This window comes from Mustela lutreola, chromosome 1 (genome assembly GCF_030435805.1).
Source record: "Mustela lutreola isolate mMusLut2 chromosome 1, mMusLut2.pri, whole genome shotgun sequence".
Taxonomy (NCBI): domain Eukaryota; kingdom Metazoa; phylum Chordata; class Mammalia; order Carnivora; family Mustelidae; genus Mustela; species Mustela lutreola.
In genome coordinates, this window is record NC_081290.1 from 103775939 (window position 1) to 103798702 (window position 22764).

General features: G+C 36.0%; 1 protein-coding gene across 1 annotated transcript in view; it reads right to left on the reverse strand.

Moving 5' to 3' along the window:
• The window catches only part of TET2 (tet methylcytosine dioxygenase 2), a 139936-nt gene that overhangs the window by 23752 nt on the left and 93420 nt on the right, over positions 1–22764 (reverse strand). The window contains exon 6 of the mRNA XM_059171723.1: positions 22553–22761. Coding sequence (XP_059027706.1) covers positions 22553–22761 — 209 coding nt within the window. The remainder of the gene's footprint in view (positions 1–22552; positions 22762–22764) is intronic.

Genomic DNA, 22764 nt, shown 5'->3' on the forward strand with positions numbered 1-22764 from the left:
ATACATTCAAAGAAACAGAAAAAGAATGAAGAAAAAAATAACACAACCTCAGAGACCTGTGGGGATAAAATCAAACATACCAACATGTTCATAATGAGCATCCCCAAAGTAAAGGAGGAAGAGTAAGAGAGTATGAAGCCCAAACTCCTCAAATTTGATGAACAACATTCAAGAAGGTCAGATAACTCCCAGTAGCATAAAAAGGTGCTCCACACCTAGAATAATTATAACAGACAGCCAAAGAGAAAGAATCTTGAAAGCAGCAAAAAACTCTTTTGAGTAAGATTAACAGCTGACAATGGAGGTCAGCTGACGATAAGACTGTCAACTAAGAAATTCCGTATTTAGTAAAGCTATGCTTTAAGAGTGAATAATAAACTAAGGTATGCCCTGATAAATAATCTGAGAGTGTTTATGGTTTTAGGCCTGCTCTGTAATAAATGCTAAATGAAGTCCTTCAGACTGAGAGCAAAGGATGCTGGACAGTAACTCGAATCCATATGAAAAGATGAGCACCAGTAAAAGTAAATACATAGTTAAACAAAAAGACCTTATATGTGTATTGTTTTTAACTCTTTATATCTGATTTAAAGGCAACTGTAGATTGACACTTGAAGGAGGAGTAAAGATGGCGGAGGAGTAGCAGACCGACATCAGGTCACAGTTCAGTTAGATAGTTATCAAACCGAACAATCCTGAACACCTACAAATCCAACAGGCGATTGAAGAGAAGAAGAGCAGCAATTCTAGAAACAGAAAATCAACCACTTTCTGAAAGGTAAGATGTGGGGAGAAGTGAATCTAAAGCCACGGGAAGACAGACTTTGGGGGAGGGGTTGGCTCCCAGCAAGCGGTAGAGCAGCAGAGCACAAAATCAGAACTTTTAAAAGTCTGCTCCATTGAGGGACATTGCTCCAGAGGCTCAGCGGAGGTGTAGCTATCATAGGGAGAGCTCTCAGAGGTCTCAAATTCTGCAAGGTCACAGAGGGATTGGGGGTGTCTGCGTGTAGCAGAGCTTCCCGGTATTAGAGCAATGAAGCCAGCTATAGAGACGGAGCTGAGGAGTGAGCTCTCAGCTTGGGGTTACCTTAAACTGTGATCGAGGCATAGTCAGACCACTGCTCCTTGAGCAAGGACCACACAAGTGGCAGATCCGGGGAGACCCACCAGAAGAGCAGAAGGAATCTGCTGGGTTTGGAGACTCTAAAGGGGCTGTGTGTCAGAGACAGAAAAGTTTGGTCACAGGCCGGGCGAGCTCAGAATGCGACTGGAGAACAAGGAGATGGGAATGACTGAGTGCTTTTCTCCAAGGGCGCACTAAGGAATGGGGCCCTGAGCTCTCGGCTTCTCCAGGCTGGAGACTGGGAGGCTGCCATTTTCATTCCCATCCTCTAGAGCTCTATGGAAAGCGCTCAGGGAACAAAAGTTCTGGAGTGCAAACCTGAGCAGATTACATGGCTTGGCCCCTGGCAAGAGCAGTGCAGTTCTGCCTCAGGCAAAGACACTTGAGAATCACTATAACAGGTCCCTCCCCCAGAAGATCAACAAGAACATCCAGGGAAGATCAAGCTCACTGATCAAGGAGAACAGTGGAATTCCAGAGGAGGGGAAAGTAAAGCATGGAATTCATGGTTTTCTCCCCATGATTCATTAGTCTTGTGAAGTTAATTAATTAAAATAATTTTTTTCTTAATTTTTTAACTTTTACTCTTTCTTCTTTTTATGTTTTTTAAACTAGTTTATCTTAACAATACTTTTAAACCTTCATTATTATAGTCATATTTTATCCTTCATTGTATCTAATTTTATTTTTTGTACACATACAAGGTTTTTTCTTCTGAAAAAGGTTGGGAACAACTTCTTTTAATAGATCAAAATATACCCTAAATCTAGCACTCCAGCCTAAGTAAATTATTCTAGTCTCCAGCCTAAGCAAATTATCTCCACTTTCTTTTTCTTTCTTTCTTTTCCCACCCAACTTATCACTCCTTTTTTAGAATTTTTTTTAAATTTTCATTTTACAGTCATATTGCATCCCTTCATCATGTTTACCCTTATTTTTGTGTACACATAAGTTCTGCTTTCTTTAAATTTTGGGAGGTAGTTTCTTCTAAGAGACTAAAATACACCCAAAATCAAGTGGGCGGTTCTGTTCTCTTTAGCAGTCTAATATATATATTTTTTAAATTAAAAAAAAAAAAATTCTTGTTTAAACTTCTTTTTACCCTCTTTCTTCTCCCCCCAATTTGGGGTCTCTTCTGATTTGGTTAACACACATTTTTCTGGGGTCTTTGTCACCCTTTTAGTATTTTATTCTCTCATTCATATATATATATATATATGTATATATATATATATATATGTATATATATATATATATATATTTAAGATTTTATTTACTTATTTTGACAGAGAGAGAGAGATCACAAGCAGGAAGAGAGGCAGATAAAGAGAGAGAGGAGGAAGCAAGTGACTGGCTGAGCAGAGAGCCTGATGTGGGACTCGATCCCAGGACCCTTAGATCATGACCTGAGTGGAAGGCAGAGGCTTAACCCACTGAGCCACCCAAGCGCCCCATCTCTTGTTCATATATTCTTATCTGGATAAATGACAAGGTGGAAAAACTCACCACAAAAAACAAAAAAACAGAAAAACAAAAAAAACAAGACAAACAAAAACAAAAACAAACAAACGCAACAAGAGGCAGTACCAAAGGCTAGGGACCTACTCAATACGGACATTGGTAATATATCAGATCTAGAGTTTAGAATGATGATTCTCAAGTGCTAGCTGGGCTCAAAAAAGGCATGGTAGATATTAGAGAAACCCTGTCTGGAGAAATAAAAGAACTAAAATCTAACCAAGCTGAAATTTAAAAAAGCTATCAATGAGGTGCAGTAAAAAATGGAGGCTCTTACAGCTAGGATAAATGAGGCAGAAGAGAGAATTAGTGATACAGAAGACCAGATGATGGAGAATGAGGAAGCTGAGCAAAGGAGAAGCAAACAACTACTGGACCACGAGGGGAGAATTTGAGAGATAAATGATACCATAAGATGAAAAAATATTAGAATAATTGGAATGCCAGAAGAAGAAGAAAGAGAGAGGGAGGCAAAAGTATATTGGAGAGAATTATTATTATTATTTTTTAAATTTTGTTTATTTATTTGTCAGAGAGAGAGAGGTAGAGTGAGCGCAAGCACAAGCAGACAGAGTGGCAGGCAGAGTCAGAGGGAGAAGCAGGCTCCCTGCAGAGCAAGGAGCCTGATGTGGGACTCGATCCCAGGACGCTGGGATCATGACCTGAGCCAAAGGCAGATGCTTAACCAACTGAGCCACCCAGGCATCCCTGGAGAGAATTATTGTAGAGAATTTCCCTAATATGGCAAAGGGAACAAGCATCAAAATACCGGAGGCACAGAGAATCCACCTCAAAATCAATAATAAGTCCACACCCTGTCATCTAATAGTTAAAATTACATGTCTTAGTGACAAAGAGAAAATCCTGAAAGCAGCCCTGGACAAGAAGTCTGTAACATACAATGGTAAAAAATATTAGATTGGCAGCAAACTTATCCAGAGACCTGGTAGGCCAGAAAGAACTGGCATGATATATTCAGAGCAGGAAATGAGAAAAACATGCAGCCAAGAATATTATATCCAGCTAGGCTATCACTGAAAATAGAAGGAGAGATAAAAAGCTTCCAGGACAAACAAAAACTGAAAGAATTTGTAAACAATGAACTAGCTCTACAGAAAATATTGAAAGGGGTCCTCTAAGCAAAGAGAGACTCTAAAAGTAGTAGACCAGAAAGGAACAAAGACAATATACAGTAACAGTCACCTTACAGGCAATACAATGGCACTAAATTCATATCTCTCAATAGTTACCCTGAATGTAAATGGGCTAAATGCCCCCAATCAAAAGACAGGATATCAGAATGGATACCCCCCCCCCCCCAAATCAATATACTGTCTACAAGACTCATTATAGACCCAAAGACACCTCCAGATTTAAAGTGAGGGTGGTGGAAAACAATTTACCATGCTAACAGACATCAAAAGAAAGCTGGGGTGGCAATCCCTGTATCAGACCAATTAGATTTTAAGCCAAAGACTATAATAAGAGATGAGGAAGGACACTATATCATACATAAAGGGTCTTTCCAATAAGAAGATCTAACTATTTTCAATATCTATGCCCCTAACATGGGAACAGCCAACTATATAAACCAATTAATAAAAAAATCAGAGAAACACATCAACAATAATACAATAATAATAGAGGACTTTAACACCCTCCTCACTGAAATGGACAGATCATCCAAGCAAAAGATCAACAAGGAAATAAAGGCCTTCAATGACACACTGGACCAGATGGACATCACAGATATATTCAGAACATTCCATCCCAAAGCAACAGAATTAACATTCTTCTCTAGTGCACATGGTACATTCTCCAGAATAGATCACATCCTGGGTCACAAATCAGGTCTCAACCAGTATCAAAAGATTGGGATCATTCCCTGCATATTTTCAGACCACACTGCTATGAAGCTAGAACTCAAGCACAAGAGGAAAGTTGGAAAGAACCCAAATATATGGAGACTAAAGAGCATCCTACTAAAGAATGAATGGGTCAAACAGGAAATTAAAGAAGAATTCAAAAAATTCATGGAAACAAATGATAATGAAAACACAACTGTTCGAAATATGTGGGACAGAGCAAAGGCAGTCCTGAGAGGAAAATATATAGTGATACAAGCCTTTGTCAAGAAATAAGAAAGGTCTCAAATACACAACCTAATCCTACACCTAAAGAGGCTGGAGAAAGAATAGCAAAGAAAGCCTAAACCCAGCAGGAGAAGAGAAATAATAAAGATCTGAGCAGAAATCAATGAAATGGAAACAACAACAACAAAAAACAGTAGAACAAATCAATGAAACTAGGAGGTGGTTCTTTGAAAGAATTAACTGATAACTCCTTGCCAGACTTATCAAAAAGAAAAGAGAAAGGACCCAAATTAATTAAATCATGAATGAAAGAGGAGAGATCACAACTAACACCAAAGAAATACAAACTATAAGAACATATTATAAGCAACTATATACCAGCAAATTTGACAATCTGGCAGAAATGGATGCATTCCTAGAGATGTATAAACTACCAAAACTGAACCAGGAAGAAATAGAAAATCTGAACAGACCTATAACCAGTAAGAAGATTGAAGCAGTCAACAAAAATCTCCCAACAAACAAGAGCCCAGGGCCAGATGGCTTCCCAGGGGAACTCTACCAAGCATTTAAAGAAGAATTAACTCCGATTCTCCTGAAACTGTTTTAGAATTAGAAATGGAAGGAAAACGTCCAAACTCATTTTATGAGGCCAGCATTACCTTCATCCCCAAACCAGAAAAAGACCCCATCAGAAAAGAGAATTTCAGACGAATATCCTTGATGAGCATAGATGCAAAAATTCTCACCACAATAATAGCCAGTAGGATCCAATGGTAAATTAAAAGGATTATTCACCACGACCAAGTGGGATTTATTCCTGGGTTCCATGGTTGGTTCAACATCCACAAATCAATCAATGTGATACAATACATTAATAAAAGAAAGACCAAGAACCATACAATACTCTCAACAGATGTTGGAAAAGCATTTGACAAAGTACAGCATCCTTTCTTGATCAAAACTCCTCACAGTGTAGGGATAGAGGGTACATACCTCAATATCATCAAAGCCATCTATGAAAAACCCAAAGCAAGTATCACTCTCAATGGAGAAAAACTGACAGCCTTTCCACTAAGGTCAGGAACACAGCAGGGATGTCTACTATCACTATTGCAATTCAACATAGTTCTAGAAGTCCTAGCCTCAGCAATCAGACAACAAAAAGAAATAAAAGGCCTTCAAATTGGCAAAGACAAAGTCAAACTCTCACTTTTTGCAGATGATATGATACTTTGTGTAGAAAACCCAAAAGACTCCAATCCAAATCTGCTTGAACTTTTACAGGAATTCTGTAAAGTGTCAGGATATAAAATCAATGCACAGACATCAGTTCCATTTCTACAAACCAACAAGACAGAAGAAAGAGAAATTAAGGAGTCAATCCCATTTGCAATAGCACCCCAAACCATAAGATACCTAGGAATTAACCTAACTAGAGAAGCAAAGAATTTGTACTCAGAAAACTAGAAAGTAGTCATGAAAGAAATGTAGGAAGACACAAAGAAATGGAAAAACATTCCTTGCTCATGGATTGGAAGCACAAATATTGTGAAAATATCTATGCTACCTAAAGCAATCTACACATTTAATGCAATCCTTATCAAAATACCATCAATGTTTTTCAAGGAAATGGAAGAAATAATCCCCAAATTTAAATGGAACCAGAAAAGACCTCGAAAAACCAGAGGAATGTTGAAAAAGAAAGCAAGAGTCGGTGGCATCACAATTCCAGACTTCAAGCTCTACTACAAAGCTGTCATCATCAAGACAGTATGGTACTGGCACACAAACAGACACATAGATCAATGGAACAGAAAAGCAAGCTCAGAATAGACCCTCAAATCTATGGTCAACTAATCTTTGATGAAGCAGAAAAGAATGTTCAATAGAAAAAAGACAGTCTCTTCAATAAATGTTGTTGGGAAAATTGGGGCAGTCACATGCAGAAAAATGAAACTGGACCATTTCCTTACACCACACATGAAAATAGACTCAAAATGGATGAAGGACCTCAGTGGGGGAAAGGAATCCATCAAAGTGTTTGAAGAGAACACAGGCAGCAACCTCTTTGACATCAGCCACAGCAACTCCTTTCTAGAAACATCGCCAAAGGCAAGGGAAGCAAGGGCAAAAATGAACTATTGGGGACTTCATCAAGATCAAAAGCTTTTACACAGCAAAGGAAACAGTCAACAAAACCAAAAGACAACTGACAGAATGGGAGAAGATATTTGCAAATGACATATCAGACAAAGGGCTAGTATCCAAAATCTATAAAGAACTTATCAAACTCAACACCCAAAGAACAAATAATCCAATCAAGGAATGGGCAGAGGACATGAACATTTCTGTGAAGAAGACATCCTGATGGCCAACAGACATATGAAAAATTGCTCCACATCACTCGGTATCAGGGAAATACAAATCAAAACCACAATGAGATACCACCTCACACCAGTCAGAATGGTTAAAATTAACAAGTCAGAAAACAATAGATGGTGGTGAGGATGGAGAGAATGGGGAACCCTCCAGCCACTCTGGAAAACAGCATGGAGGTTCCTCAAAAAGTTGAAAATAGAGCTACCCTATGACCAAGCAATCACACTGCTGGGTATTTACCCTAAAGATACAAAGGTAGTGATCCAAAGAGGCATGTGCACCCTAATGTTTATAGTAGCAATGTCCACAATAGCCAAACTATGGAAAGAACCTAGATATCTGTCACCAGATGAATGGATAAAGAAGAAGTGGTATATATATATATATATGTATATATATATATATATATATATATATACAATGGAATACTATGCAGCCATCAAAAGAAATGAAATCTTGCCTTTTTCAATGATGTGGATGGAACTAGAGGGTATTATGCTGAGCAAAATAAGTCAACCAGAGAAAGACAATTATCAAATGATCTTCTTGATATGAGAATTTGAGAGGCAATGTATGGGGTTTGGGTGGTAGGGAAGGAAAAAAATGAAATAAGATGGGGTCAGGAGGGAGACAAACTATAAGAGACTCTTAATCTCACAAAAGAAACTAGGGTTGCCAGGAGGAGGGGGGTAGAGAGAGGGTGGTTGGGTTACTGACATTGGGGAGGTATGTGCTATGGTGAGTGCTGTGAAGTGTGAAGCCTGATGATTTACAGACCTGTACCCCTGGGGCTATTAATACATTATATGTTAATTAAAAAAAATTTAAACAAAAAGCATAAAAAAGATAACTGTAAAGCAGTAATTATAAATGTTAATGTATATACAATGCATAAAACTGTATGACAATAAAAGCCCAAAGGAAAAGGAGTGAATGCAACTATATAGTAATAAAGTTACTGTACAGTATTATAATTAAATTGGTATTACTCTAATTTAGATTGTTATAACTCCAAGAAATATTGTAAAAGAGTGACAAGGGAGTGGAAATGGTACACTACAAAACGTCTATTGAACACAAAATAATGCCTTAAGGAAGAATAGTGTAATGAAATACATACAGAAACCAATAATAAATTGGCAAATATAAATCCTACTTCGACAATAGTTACATCTACTGTATATGGTTTAAATAATGCAACTAAAAGGCAAAAACTGGAAAATGAATTAAAATTTCAACTATGTGTCAGTTTTAAGAGACATGATTTAGTTTTAAAGATATCAATGGGCTGAAACTAAGTGGACAGAAAAATATGTATCATGTAATAGTGATCAAAAGAGAACTGGGATGGCTATACTAATATCAGATAGAGTAGGATTTAAGAAAATATTATTACAAGAAACAAGTACTTTTTTTTTTTTTTAAAGATTTCATTTATTTATTTGACAGAGAGAGAGAGAGAGAGATCACAAGTAGGCACAGAGGCAGGCAGAGAGAGGGGGAAGCAGGCTCCCCACTGGGTAGAGAGCTGGATGCGAGGCTCGATCCCAGGACCCAGAGATCAGAACCTGAGCCAAAGGCAGAGACTCAACCCACTGAGCCACCCAGGCGCCCCACAAGTACTTTTGTTTTAAACAAGTACATTTTTATAAAAGGGTCACTCCTTAAGATGTAACAATTATAAATATGTATGAGCCTAAAAATAGAGCACCAAAATACATAAAGTAAAAAATGACAGAAGTAAAAGGAAAAGCAGATTATTTAATAATCCAATTTCAATAATGTATATAACAACTCGAAACAACTGTATATAACAACTAGAAACACTGGAAATCAACTGAGCTAAACAATATCTAGAGAACACTCTGCCAAATAGCAGAATGCATTCTCAAGTGTGCATGGAATATTCTCCAGGACAGACTGTATGTTCTATCATAAACAAGCCTATCTAAATTTAAATGTTTAAAATCAATGGGATGGGGGCGCCTGGGTGGCTCAGTGGGTTAAGCCACTGCCTTCGGCTCAGGTCATGATCTCGAGGTCTTGGGATCGAGTCCTGCATCGGGCTCTCTGCTCAGCGGGGAGCCCGCTTCCCTCTCTCTCTCTCTGCCTGCCTCTCCATCTACTTGTGATTTCTCTCTGTCAAATAAATAAATAAAATCTTTAAAAAAAAAAAATCAATGGGATGAAATTATAAATGGGGCAGAAGCAAATTTGGGTAATTAATAAATATGTATATGCAACACACTGCTAAACAGTGGGTGAAATAAAATTGTAAGGGATGTTAGAAAATATTTTCTGACAAATGAAAATGAAAAATCAAAATATTAAGACTTTATGTGATGCATCTAAAGCAGATTAGAAGAAAATTTATAGCTTTACAGACCTATATTTAGTAAGTCCTCAAACCAATAAAATAATCTTCTGCCTTAAAAATCTCAAAAAAGAGAAAACTAAATACAACACAAATGAAGGAAATACTAAAGATTAGAGTGGAAATTAATCAAATAAAGAATAGAAAAACAATAGAGTTAAGTCAAAGGAATCCAAAGTTCTTTGGAAGGATCCAAGCTTGAGAAAGCTACATACATGGAATCAGAAAAAAGAGAAGACCCAAAATATTAAAATTAGGCATTAAAAAAGAAAACATACCTTATAAACATACAATAAAAATGATATATCATCTAAGTGGATAACCTAGAAGAAATGGACAAATGCTTAGACATGAACTACTGAAACTGACTCAAAAAGAAATAGAGATTAATAGAACTATAACTAATAAAAGACTGAGTTAATAATCAAAAAACTGCCAGTAAAGATAAGCCCAGAAGTACATGACTTTGCTGCCTAATTCTACCAAACATTTAAAGAATTAGCACTGGGGTGCCTGGCTGGCTCAGTTGGTTAAGTGTCTGCCTTCATCTCAGGTCATGATCCCAGGTCCTGGGATTGAGCCCCACTTCTTCCTCTCCCCACTGCTCATGCTTTCTCAAATAAATATATGAAATATTTTTTAAAAAATAAAGAATGAACCCCTATCCATCACAAATTCTTCCAAAAAATGGAAGGCAAACTTTTCAATGGATTCTATGAAGGAGGTATGAATCTAATACCAAAAACAAAGAGATCAAAGAATGCAATATATCAATATCCTTTATTAACATAAATGCAGGAATCCTCAGTAAAATCTAGCAAAGAGATTTGCACATACAAAAGATCTGTACATTACAGCCAAGGGTGATTTATCTCAGAAATGCAATGTTGGGCCAACATGCAAAAATCAAAGTAATATACTACATGATCACCTCGTTAGAAGCAGAAAAAGTATTTGCAAAATTCCAACATCTTTTCATAATAAAAATAACAAGCTAGAATAGGGAAAAAGAAAAAAAAACCCCACCTCACCCTGATAAAGAAGATCTATAAAATCTACAGGTAGCATCATAGTTAATGGTGAAAAAATGAGTTTTTTCCTAAAATCAGGAACAAGACAAAAATGTTTGCTTTTGTCAATTTTATTCAATAGCTACTACAAGTTCTAGCAAGGAAAATTAAGCAAGAAAAAGAAATAAAGGCACCAAGATTCAAAAAGAAAAAATTAGACTATCGCTATTTGTAGATGACATAGTCTTGTATGTAGTAAATCCTAAAGAATCTACGAAAAGAGAAAAAATATAACACTAATAAAACTAGTTCAGGAAGTCAGCAGAATACAAGATGAATACATAAAAATCAACTGTTCTATGAAGACTAATGAGGAGCTAAAGGAAACAAAAGCAATATGCCTTATAAAAAATTCAAAGTAATGGTCATAGATATTGGACTTGAAAAAAGGGCGCATGAAGTCAGAACACCAAAAACAAAGAAAATATTAAAAAATCATGTCATGGGGCACCTGGGTGGCTCAGTGGGTTAAGCCTCTGCCTTTGGCTCAGGTCATGATCTCAGGGTCCTGGAATCGAGCCCCACATTGGGCTCTCTGCTCAGCGGGGAGCCTGCTTCCCCCTCTCTCTCTGCCTGCGTCTCTGCCTACTTGTGATCCCTCTCTCTCTGTCAAATAAATAAATAAAATCTTTAAAAAAATAATAACCAGTCATACCGAATCATACTGAATACTTAAGTATTCAGTAGCTAAAATGAAAAATATCCTAGAGGGAATCCACAGCAGACTAAAGGGTGCAGAAGAACAGATCAGTGATCTGGAAGGCAGGAGATGGAAAGCAACCAAGCTGAATAGCAAAAAGGAAAAAGCATTTTAAAAGTGAGAATAACTTAAAAGACTTTGCAACATCATCAAGCATGATAACATTCATGTCGTAGGGAATCCCAGAGGGAGAAGAAAAAAGGGGGCAGAAAATGTATTTGAAAAAAATAAGAGCTGTAAACATCCCTAAATCTGGGGAAGGAGACAGAATCCAGGTCAGAAAGCACAGAGAGTGCCTAAAAGGTGAACCAAAGAAGATCTATTCTAGGATACATAAAAACTAAACAGGCAAAAAGTAATTATAATGAGAAAAATTTAACAGTAGCAAGAGAAAAGTTACATACAAAGAAAACCCCATAAGGCTATGAGAGGATATTTTAGCAGAAACTTTGCAGGCAAGCACAAAATGGCATGATACATTCTTTTTTTTTTTTTTTAAGATTTTTTATTTATTTGTCAGAGAGAGAGAGCAAGAGCGAGCACAGGCAGACAGGCAGGCAGAGTCAGAGGGAGAAGCAGGCTCCCTGCGGAGCAAGGAGCCTGATGTGGGACTTGATCCAAGGATGCTGGGATCATGACCTGAGCTGAAGGCAGCTGCTTAACCAACTGAGCCACCCAGGCGTCCCTGGCATGATACATTCTAAGGGCTGAAAGGATAAAGCCTACAATCAAGAATACTCTACCTACTCTACCCAGCAAGATTATCACTCAGAATTGAAGAGACAGAGTTTCCCAAACAATAAAGTAGTTCATCACCACTAAACCAGCCTTACAAAAGAGGTTAAAGGGAATTCTTTAAGTGGAAAGAAAAGGCCATAACTAGAAGAAAATTATGAAAGGCAAAATTTCACAAGTAAAAGCAGACATATAGTAAAGGTAGTAGAGGAATCGCTCATAAAGTCAGTGTGGTGGTGAAAACTGAACTAGTAAAATCAATTGTATCTACAAAAATTAGTCAAGTGATAAAATAAAAAGATGTAAAATATGACATCATATACATAAAATATGGAAGGGGAACAAGAATTTAGTGCTTCTATGTGTTCAAATTTAAGTGACATCAACATAATATAGACTGCTATACACACAAGATGTTCTATATGAACCCAATGGTAACCACAAATGAAAAACCTGTAATAGATATACAAAAAAATAAAGTGAAACTAATCCAAGCATAACATTAAAGAAAGCCATCAAACCACATGGAAAGAAAGCAAAAGAAGAAAAAAGGAACAGAGAAGAACTACGAAAACACCAGGAAACATTAACAAAGTGGCATTAAGCACATACCTATTAACAATCACTTTAAATGTAAATGGACTAAATGCTCTAATCAAAAGATCCAGGGTGACTGAATGGCCAAAAAACAAGCTAAAGACACACACAGACTGAAAGTGAAGGGATGGAAAAAGATAACCCATGGAAATGGAAGTGGAAAAAAAGAAAAAAAACTGGGGTAGCAATATTTATGTCAGACAAAACACTTTAAAGCAAAGACTGTTGAAAGACACAAAGAAGGGAACTACATAATGATAAAGGTCAATCCTTTGACCTATGGGTCAATCCCATAAAAAGTACAACAATTATAAATATCTATGCACCCAACACAGGAGGACCAAAATACAGGAAGCCAATACTAATACACATAAAGGGAGAAACTGACAGTTATACAGTAATAGTAACTCTACTTGCATAAACAGATAGATCAAGCAAACAGTGGCTTTGAATGACACATTGGACCAGATAGACCTAATAGATATATACAGAACATTCCATCCAAAACTACAGAACAATTCTTTTCTCAAGTGTGGATATTATCCATGGAACATTTTCCAGGATAAATCACATGTGAGGCCAGAAAACAAATCTAAATACATTTAAGAAGGCTGAAATCGTATCAAGTACCTTTTGACCACAATGGTATGAAACGAAATCTACTATAAGAAAAAACATAAACCTCACAAACAGGTGGAAACTAAATAACATACTATTAAATAACTGATGGTACGGCAGTTGGGTGGCTCAGTTGGTTAAATGACTGGCTTTCTTGGTTTCGGCTCAGGTCATAATTTGGGGTTATGAGATCAAGTCCCACATTGTGCTCTACACTCAGTGGGGAGTCTGCTTGAGATTCTCTCTCTCCTTCTGTCCCTCCCCCAACTCATGTGTGCACATGCTATCTCCCTCTCAAATAGATATTAAAAGAAAATCTAATGGATTAACAAGAAAATCAAAGGGAAGATTAAAAAATACATGGAGACAAATGAAAATTAATACACAATAGTCCAAAATCATTGGGACACAGTTAAAGCAGTTCTTAGAGGGACGTTTAGGACATTACAAACTTACCTCAAAAAATAAAAATCTCAAACAATTTACCCTCATACCTAAATGAATTAGAAAAAGAAAAAAGCCCAAAGCTAGTAGAAGGATGAAATAAGGAGGTTAGAGCTGAAATGGATGAAATAGAGACTAAAGAATAATAGAAAATATCAATGAAACAAGGAGCTGATTCTTTGAAAAGAGAAATTAAATTGATAAACCATTAGGCTGATAAGTAAAAGGAGAGTGAGGACTCAAATAAAAACAGAAATGAAGGAGAAATAACTGAAATAAGAGATACAAAAAATCATGACAATTTTACAAAAATTATATGCAAACAATCTGGACAACCTTGAAGAAATGGATAAATATCTAGAAATATACAATCTTCCCAAACTGCATCAGAAAGGAATAGAAAATACGAAGAAACCAATTACTAGCAACAAAAGTGAATCAGTAATAAACTCCCATCAAAATCTAGGACCAGGTGGCTTCATACATGAATTCTAGCAAACATTTAAAAAAGAGTTAACACTTATCCTTCTCCAACTATTCCAAAGAAATAGCAGAGGAAGAAAAGTTTCCAAATTCAATCTATGAGGCCTACATTATTCTGATACTAAAACAAAGACACTATTAAAAAAAAAGAAAAAAGAAAAACGTAGGTCAATATCTCTGATGATAACAGATGCAAAAATTCTCAACAAAACATTAGCAAACCAATTTCAACAATACATTAAAAGGTTCATTCAACATGATCAAGGGGACTTATTCCAGGGATTCAAGGGTAATCACCACAAATCAATAAATGTTATATATCATATTAATAAGAGAGAATAAAAGCCATATGATCATCTCAATACATGCAGAAAAATAATTTGACAGAATACAATATCCATTCATGATAACAACTCAACTTAAGTAGATTTAGTGGGAATACACCTCAACATAATAAAGGCCTTATATAACAAACCCTATTAGGGAAAACTGAAGCTTTTCCCCCTCAGATCAGGAACAAGACAAGGATGTTCACTCTCACAACTTTTATTCAACATAGCACTGAAAGTCCTACCTGCAGCAATCAGACAAGGAAAAAATTTTTTAAAAAATTCAAGTTTTAAGGAAGAAGTGAAATGGTCACTATTTGCAGATATGATACTATATAGAGAAAATCCTAAGGAATCCACCAAAACAACTATTAGAACAAATAAATGAATTCGGTAAAGTTACAGGATATAAAATTAGTATACAGAAATGTGTTGTGTTTTTGTACACTAATAATGAAGTACCAAAAAGAGAAATTAAAGAGACAATTCCATTTACAACTGCACTAAAAATAATAAAACACTTAGGAATCTATTTAACTAAAGAAGTGGAAGGCTTATACCCTGGAAATTATAAGATGTTAATGAAAACATTGACAACAACACAAAGAAGGCTCATGAATTGGAAGAATTAATGTTAAATTGTCCATACTACCCAAAGCAATGTAGGGATTCAATGTAATTCCTGTCAAAATAACAATGGCATTTTTCACAGAAGTAGAACACATAATCCTGAAATTGTTATGGAACCACAAAATACCACAAATAGCTGAAGTATTCTTGAGAAGAAAGGTAGAGCTATCACAATCCCAGATTTCAAGACATACTACAGATAACCATAATCATCAAAATAGTATGGAACTGGGAGAAAAAATAGACACAGAGATCAATGGAATAGGATACAGAACACAGAAATAAAACCATATATACATAGTCAATCTATGAAAAGGAGGCAAGAATATACACTAGGAAAAAGACTTCCTTTTCAATAAATGGACAGCTACAGGCAAAAGAATGAAATGATTTTCTTACAGCATATACAAAAATAAACTCGAAATGAACTGAGGACCTAAATGTGAGACTGAAATGATAAGATCCTTAAAAGAAAAATGAGCAATAATCTTTTGGACATCAGCCTTAGCAATATTTTTCTATGTCTATTTCTATTTTTCTATGTCTTCTCAGGCAAGGGAAATAAAAACAAAACTAAACTATTGGGACTACTTCAAACTAATAAGGTTTGCACAGTAAAGGACACCATCAAGAAAACAAAACAAAAGAACCCCTATGGAATGGGAGAAGATATTTGCAATGACATATACAATAAGGGGTTAATATCCAAAATATATAAAGAACTTATATAACTCAAAACAAAAAAAAGTTAAAAATTGGGCAGAGGACCTAAATAGAGATTTTTCCAAAGAAGACATAGAGATGACCAACGGACATTTGAAAAGATGCTCAACATTGTAAGTCACCAGGAAAATGCTAATCAGAACCATAATAAGATATCAGTTTGCACCAGTCAGGTGGTTAGAATAAAAAACACAAACAAATGGTGCAGATGTGGGGAAAAGGGAGCTCTCATGCACTGTTGGTGGGAATGTAAACTGGTACTATCCCTACGGAAAAAAGCATGAAGTTATGTCAAAAATAGAACTGAAAATACCATATGATCCAGTAATTCCACTACTGGGTACCTGCCCCAATAGCCAAGATATGAAAGCAACCTAAGTGTCCATTAATAGATGAATCAATGATGAAATGCGGCATATATATATACAATGGAATATTATTCAGCCATAAAAAGAAAGAGACTTTGCCATTTGTGACAACATGGAGAAACCTAGATGGTATTATGCTAGGTGAAATGCATCAGATAAAGACAAATACCATATGACTTTATTTATATATAAAATCTAAAACACAAAACAAATGAGTAAACAAACCCCAAGGAAACAGAATCGTAAATACAGAGAAGAAATTGATTGCCAGGGGTGGGGAGAAGTGGAAGGATGGGTGAAATAGATGAAGGGGATTAAGAGGTATACACTTTTAGTTATAAAATAAGTCATGGGGATGAAAAGTATAGCATGGGAAATATAGTCAATAATACTCTAATAATATTGTATGGTGATAAATGATAATTACATTTTTCCTGGTGGGTATAGCTTAATATATAGAACTGTCAAATCACTATGTTATATACCTGAAACTAACATAACATTGTATGTCAACTATACCTCAATTAAAAAAAACCATAAGAAACAACTGTCTAAGTGTATGCTAATAATGAATAATCCAATAATGGAATCAAAATAATTCCATTTAATAGCATCAAAAAGAATACTTAGAAATTTAATGTGTGTAGGACTTGCATACTGAAAACTATAAAACATCACTAAAAGAAATTAAAGTCCTAAGTAAATGTAAAGGCATCCTTAGTTAACCAATTGGAAGACTTAATATTGGTAAGCTGGCAAGCCTTGGTCTTTTGGTCTACTGATTTAACAGAGCCCCTGTCAAATCCCAGATGAGAAAATTGATCTTAAAATTCTCAAGGACATGAAAAGAATTTGGATTAGAAAAAAAAAAAATCTTGTAAAACACTGGGGGACTTACATAAATACAGAGTAGTGGTTGCCAGAGGGGAGGTGATGGAGAGAATGGGCAAAAGAGGTGAATTCCAATTTCAGAACTTACCTCAAAACATAGTAATCAACTTTGTATAGTACTGCCATAAGGACAGATTAATGGAGTAGAGTCTCAAAATAACCCATACATCTTTGTCAATTAATTTTCAACAAGAGTGACAAGCCCATTTAATGGAGAAAATAATCTCTTCAACAAATGGGGCTGAGCCACATGTGGAAGAATGGTACTAGACTCTTAAAATCATAAAATTAACTCAGCAGTGATCAAAGAACTGAATATAAGAGCTAAAACTCTAATACACTGGAAAGAAAACAGATGTAAATACTCAAGACCTTGGACTGTGCAATGGTTTCTTAGATAACAGTACAATAAAAAAATATATAAATTTGATTTCACCAAAATTGAAAAATTCTGTGCTGCAAGGACATGATCAAGAAAGAGAACCTACAGCGTAAGATAAAATATCTAGAAGACAGATATCTGATAAAGTTCAAGAATTTGGAGTCTATAAAAAACTCTTACAACTCAAAAAAACAATGAACTCAAAAATGAGCAAAGAATCAAGTAGGCATTTTCCAAAGAAGATATTTAAATAGCCAATAGTACAGAAAATAATGGCTAACATCATCAGTTATTAGGGAAAAGCAAATCAAAACCACAAGATACTCTTCACACCCACTAGGAGGGCTATAATAAAAAAGATAAACAGACAATAAATAGTTTTGATGAAGATATGGAGACTTTGGAACCTCCGTATACTGCTGGTAGGAATGAAAAATGGTACAGCTATTCTGGAAAACAGTTTGGCAGTTCCTCAAAAAGTTAAACACAGAATAACCTTATGACTAACAATGTCACTCAAAGAGAACTGAAACATATGTCTGTACAAAAACTTGTACACAGATGTTCACAGCAGTAGCATTCATAATAGCCCTAAAGTAGAAACTATCCAAGTGTCCATTAACTGATGAATGGATAAAGAAAATGTGGTACATATACACAATGGAATATTATTCAGCCACAAAAAGTAATAAAATACTGGTTAACATTAGGACATTAAAAACCTGTAAAACATTACGCTAAGTGAAAGAGGCCAGACAGAAAGGCCAAATATTGTATAATTCCACTAAGACAAAATTCACTGTATAGGCAAATCTATGGAGACAGAAATTTGATTAGTAGTTGCCATTGTAGGGGAGAGGAGAATGGGAATCGACTGTCTAATAGGTATGGGGTTTTCTTCTGGGAGTGAAAAAACATTGCACAACTTTGTGAATATACTAAACCACTGATTGTATAAAATGGTGAATTTTAGGGGCGCCTGGGTGGCTCAGTGGGTTAAGCCGCTGCTTTCGGCTCAGGTCATGATCTCCGGGTCCTGGGATCGAGCCCCGCATTGGGCTCTCTGCTCAGCGGGGAGCCTGCTTCCCTCTTTCTCTCTCTGCCTGCCTCTCTGCCTACTTGTGATCTCTCTCTGTCAAATAAATAAATAAGATCTTAAAAAAAAAATGGTGAATTTTATGGTATGTGAATTATATCTCAAAAAAATCCCTGCAGGGGCATCTGGGTGCCTCAGTGGCTTAAGCCTCTGCCTTTGGCTCAGGTCATGATCTCAGGGTCCTGGGATCGAGTCCCACACAGGGCTCTCTGCTCAGCAGGGAGCCTGCTTCCCTTCTTCTCTCTGCCTGCCTCTCTGCCTACTTGTGATCTCACTCTCTGTCAAATAAATAAATAAAATCTTAAAAAAAATCCCTGCATAATAAGGTGGAGCAACTTCAAGATGATTTCCCACATGAAATGGCTACTAAAAGACATTTTTATTTCTATAGGGTCCTTTCAAGTAATATTAGAATTAGCACACGGCAGCTTCATTTAACATGACTCAATTTGGCTCATGGTTAAATGACAAATCATAAAGCAACTATAATCAAAATATTCATCTATATAACAGATTTTTACAAACATTCTCAACCTTTGAGTTACCATCTGGACTTCTAACGGAAAAAAACAAACACACTTTAAACTAAAAATTAGTTCATATTCAACCTTATGTAAGTTTAGAAACACCAGCAAAAACTTGTCAAAACTGACCAATAAAAGTATACTTCAAAAAATAAGAAAATTATCAATTTGCAAACAAAATAATGGAAACAGGCAATAATCCTCAATGAATATGCTGCACCATTAGGTGAAAGTTTTCTGGGAAAACTGATGATAGACAGATCAAGCTGGCAACTCCTGAACTCACTCACTCTTAACACCATTAAGAATGAAACAAAGCAGACATTATAACCCCCATGCTGGATATGAAGAACTAAGATTATTTCATCACCACTTATGAAGCACATCTACCAATAAATACATATATGTATACACACGTAACTTGCTTAGGTTTCGTAATGTCAGTGTAGAAAAGACAGCTGGGATAGAGGAGTAAGGTGAACAAAACGAGTGTGCAATCAACCAAATCCAGAATGCAGGAAATTTTGTAGAGCAAATGATATCATCTGTTTTAACAGTAAATTCATTAAAAAGAGAGGGGGAACTGTTATAAACAAAAAGAGGCTTATGAATCATATAGTTTATCTTCCAAACGAGGATACTTTTGAGAGTGAAAAGGAAGTTCTATTTTTTTTTTTAAAGGAAGTTCTATTAATAATTATGCTAGACAACAGGCATGATCCGGGACCACTCAAAAGTCTCAAATACAAGGTATGGGCTTTCATGTTGTCAATATCTTTTTATTTATTATTATTATTATTATTTGGAAAGAAGATCCAGTTAGGGAATCTGAACATGAAATGATATTAAAGAATCACTGACATGACACTGTAACTAGGTTTTGTATTTAAAAAAAAATCCTTATCTGTTAGACACACACTGAAATGTACATAGGCGAGAAGGTATCTGTGCTTTGCTTTAAAACACTGGTAGGGGTGGCGGTGGGGGTAGGATGTAGGGGAAATATGTGAAACAATATTGATAAAATGTTGGTACATACTGGAGCTGCATAATGGGTCCATGGGGATTTATTACACTGCACTCCTCCAATTTAAGCATGTTTGAAAATTTTTGTAATATAATGTTAACTTAAAAAATTTAGCAACACCCAGCATGGCAGAACATGTTTCTGGCTTTGACTTCCTATAATGACAGATACACTCCCATAACTCTTCTTGCCAAAAAAATATTGGTTAGGCTTAGTCATAAAATGGAAATCTCAAAGGGAAATCTTTAAAGAAGAAACAGCTGCTTAGGCTCAAAGGATACGTAAAAATCTGTTTTTGACTTTCCCACTGCTCTCAGAGTTCTTTTCTGGACTCACAGTGGGGTGGTTATGGAGCAGGCACTGGGATTTGTAAGATCTCGGAGATGAGGTTCATACAGCTTTGAATATTAAACTGAGTCAGCAGCCCCAATTTGAGATTATCCTCTGTTCTTGGCAAAGTCATGAGTTTAACTTCTGCCAGACATAAAATTTATTTTATGGGGTATTAGTAACTTCAAAAACTACATCTGAATGAAGTCTCTATTGCCACTGGTAAGTGTATGTTTTAATTGTGTAAGTTTTGTTTTGTTTTGTTTTTGGAGAATTGTTTAAATATGCATAGCCCAAATCTAAAACTTCATCTAAATAATTACCCTTACCTTTTGAAATTCCAGACAAAGAGAAGCAAAAGTATGCAGATTGGCTTTTAAAATGTCTTAATATTTGAAACATGTCTTTTAACGGTTTTGTACTCATCTCCTGTTTAGACCAGTTAAACTAAAATTTTTCTTAGACCCTGGCCCAACCATTACTCATGGATTTTAAATGCAAAATAATACAAAAGTTCTTAAAATAGAATTTCTTTCTATATGTCAGACTCCATTTCAGGCAACAACATTTATAGAAATTATAGAAAAGCCTACAGGGGAAAAACACCAGAGATATAGAATAACTGAAAATTAAATCAGTTACGAAGAATGTGAAATAAAGTTTGCATGAAACCTCAAGAAATTTAAATAAACAACTGTTATTTTCACAAGAAGTTCTTCCGTGGTTCAGAAGTTCAAGCCATCAAGTCTAAGAGGAAGTCTGCTTAAAACAAACAAACAAGGCAGATACTTAATTCCTGAGGAAAATGCTGTCACCAACATCATCTCAAGGTGCCTTAACTTTCATTTTCTTTCTGATTAAAGGCATTTAAATATATCTTTTAAAGAAGGAACAAGGAAAATTAGGATATACTGAATAGTATTATATACCTAAAGCCGTCCATTGTGAGTTTATAAGTCATGTGTTAGATGTGTTAGAAGTGGGTTTACAGTGAGGTACACACCACGACATTTTTGGATCATAACTACCACAGGAAGCCAAGTCACACTTTCATATATGAAAAGTAAGTTTCCTAGACATATTATTTATAGTTTATTTGAGCACACCCCATCACCCAGAGAAAACCCACATCAACATGAAGTTAGCAAAGCAGTACCAGTCAGAGTAATAGTCAGCAAAGGAACAAATTAGGGTAGTAATAGGCTGTTGCAAAGAGCAGCACAGTGTTTCCATAAATTCAGTCAACTATATTGTAGTTTGGTGAATGCAGAGGAAAAGAGACTAAAGGAAGAAGTGCAAAATTAAAATTATTTTAGGATCAATTTGAGTAAAATAACTCCTGTAGGATTCACTATGAATCCTTCCGTATTCTAATGTTACACAGGAATAGCATAGCAGAGGAACATTAGTAATGAAGCTTTTTCCAAGTGAAGAGTTAAATACCCTAAACTGGATCAGGTTAACAAACAAAAACATAGTAGCACTTGGATGCACTAAATATGTTTAACTGGATACCCCTGCTTTCCTATGCCACATGTTAATAGTCCTCGAAAACAGTGCATGTCTATAGCCACTAACTTCTTGCTTATATAGCAGCAGTAAAAATGAAAGCGATCTTTATTATTATTGTGTTAATAATAAAAGAGATTGAACTGATGTATGAATCAGTTCGTTTCTACAGAAATTCTGTAAGCCTTCTATTTTGATGTTTGTTACCTTACAATTATGTATCTGTTTCAGATACTGCAACACAGAAATGGTGTCAATACTTACTAGTGTGGTGGCCAGGCATACAAGACTTCTCACTGTAGCAAGTGGACACACAGATATTTTCAAGTTTATGGCACGATCGAATTCATGATATGGTACAGACATTCAGACTCTCAGCAAGCTGCTCCTAACAAAATGTCTACACTGCCCGAAGGTACGAAATGGTTAGCGAAATCACCTCAAATTACACACGTTAGCAAATCCAACTTCCTTCTGCTTGACTGTGAAAAAGGCGTTTTGGTCCCCATTGTATAAATAAATGTAAAAATGCAGGTTTGACTCCCATGAGTCAGACCCATGATCAGGTTTTGCTGTCAGTGAAACGAGAGGGGAGGCTTCACTTACTCTTCATTCAGGGCACACCGGCGATTGGTGAGAGTGCCGTATTTCCTCAGGGTTTCAGTGAGCTCGGAGTAGAGTTTGTCAGCCAGGGACAATGGGATTCCTTCCCACACCAGGATGAGAATCACAATCACTGCAGCCTCACAGGTGTGGCCAGCTCGCTCCCGCACCAAGCACAGCAGTTTCTCTTCACTGCAGCTTCTGCGAACCACCTG